This window comes from Ipomoea triloba, chromosome 7 (assembly GCF_003576645.1).
Source record: "Ipomoea triloba cultivar NCNSP0323 chromosome 7, ASM357664v1".
Taxonomy (NCBI): Eukaryota; Viridiplantae; Streptophyta; class Magnoliopsida; order Solanales; family Convolvulaceae; genus Ipomoea; species Ipomoea triloba.
In genome coordinates this window covers 22,943,436-22,945,094 of record NC_044922.1, presented here as the reverse complement: position 1 = coordinate 22,945,094, position 1,659 = coordinate 22,943,436, and the positions used below count along the sequence as shown (strand labels likewise).

Genomic DNA, 1,659 nt, shown 5'->3' with positions numbered 1-1,659 from the left:
TGAGAGAGAGAGAGAGAGAGAGAGAGAGAGAGAGAGAGAGAGAGAGAGAGAGAGAGAGAGAGGGGATGGATGGACAAAAAAGAAATTGTATAATCCAAACAAGTGTTTAGTACACAGTACAAGTTCCACCTTTAAACATTTGATCCATATAAATGTTGATCAAGCAAAACCAATTAGGCAACAGCGTGAGGAATTGTGTTGAGCAGGGCAATCAGGAAAGAATCACACTCGCTAGAATCACACAAGATGATCCAGGAGTGAATGATGCAGCGAGTGTAAACCTCATGGGCAATGTACAAATACACAAGAAATACTAATTACAGCTAAAATACCTATACCGCATTCTTATTTGAGGTTATTAACTTGTTTTAAAGGTAATGTCCCTGCTGGAAGGGGGACGACATGGCCAGTAAGGGTCGGTCGAAAATGTTAGTCTGTAAAGAAGCCACAGCAAAGCCTGCTGATTGTGGAACGCCAGCGGATGTGTGTGGAATTGAACTGCCATAACAAAAACGGCAAGTATAAATTGTAATGTTAGAATAGTTGCAATAATCCTTCACATATCTCTATTTATTAAACGCTATGAGATGAGGATAAAGTTATAGGGTGGACAATAAAACTCTTTTTTTTGTGACAGACGTTATACCATGGACCATGGTCCACAATAATTGTGGACCATCAATCATGACTGATACTGCAGTTGTGTTGAAAGGAAACTGCAGTTGCGCGGAACAGAGGCCGTGTCATCTGTCTGGAACTGCAATTGTGTTGAACTGATACTGCACTTGTGTTGAACGGATACTGCAGTTGTGTTGAAAGGATACTGCAGTTGTGTTGAACGGATGAATGTCCTCTGTTCCACGCAACTGCAGTTTCCTTTCAACACAACTGCAGTATCTTTTCAACACAACTGCAGTATTCGTTCAACACAACTGCAATATTAGCCATGATCATGGTCCACAATGCATTGTGGACCATGGTCCACCATATAATTTGTGTTTTTGTGACGAAAAAAACCTACAATCACTACTCGAATGTGTGCACTGGATAAACTCCACCACCTTGTGGGGTTAAAGACTAAAATGGGAATAAATCAAAAAAAGTTGATAAAAATAGGAAACTCTTGAAAGTTGGACAAAAATAGGAAAAACTCATTTGCCAAATGCGTTTCCTATCAGAATTTTTTTTTTTTTTTTTATTTTGGCGGTCAAACAGATAACGCGCCTTTGTGACCCTAGCCGGCAAAGGACCACAAGAAAGTAAACCAGTCTAGACTAACCGGCTCAAACCAAGAGGGCTGGGATTCGAACTCGTGACCTTGTGGGTACAAGTTTGTATCCTTAATCATCTTGGCTGATGTAGATTTTACCATGAATTGGCTAACCCCACCCTACATTAAGAAAGAAATCTACTTATATTGCCACATGGTGAAAATTTTTGGTCACAAGCTTGATCCCTATGATGATAGGGTATCATTTTACAAAAGTTTCATAACCATAATGATAAATTGCAACTATGCTTAAAGGCTACAGCACGGGATATCTACAATTAAACATGCAGAGTTGCAGACTAGAAAAATATGAAACATGCATAGAAATATGGGTCCAGGTGGACAACAGGAAAAAACACAATCAATCATAGGTGGGGGGGGGGGGGGGG

General features: G+C 40.1%; 1 protein-coding gene across 1 annotated transcript in view; it reads right to left on the bottom strand.

The window, feature by feature from the left end:
- Nucleotides 1-68: 68 nt before the first annotated feature.
- Nucleotides 69-1,659, bottom strand: part of LOC116025894 (serine/threonine-protein kinase MHK) — a 7,173-nt gene continuing 5,582 nt past the window's right edge. The window contains exon 18 of the mRNA XM_031267268.1: nucleotides 69-498. Coding sequence (XP_031123128.1) covers nucleotides 369-498 — 130 coding nt within the window. The 3' untranslated portion in view covers nucleotides 69-368. The remainder of the gene's footprint in view (nucleotides 499-1,659) is intronic.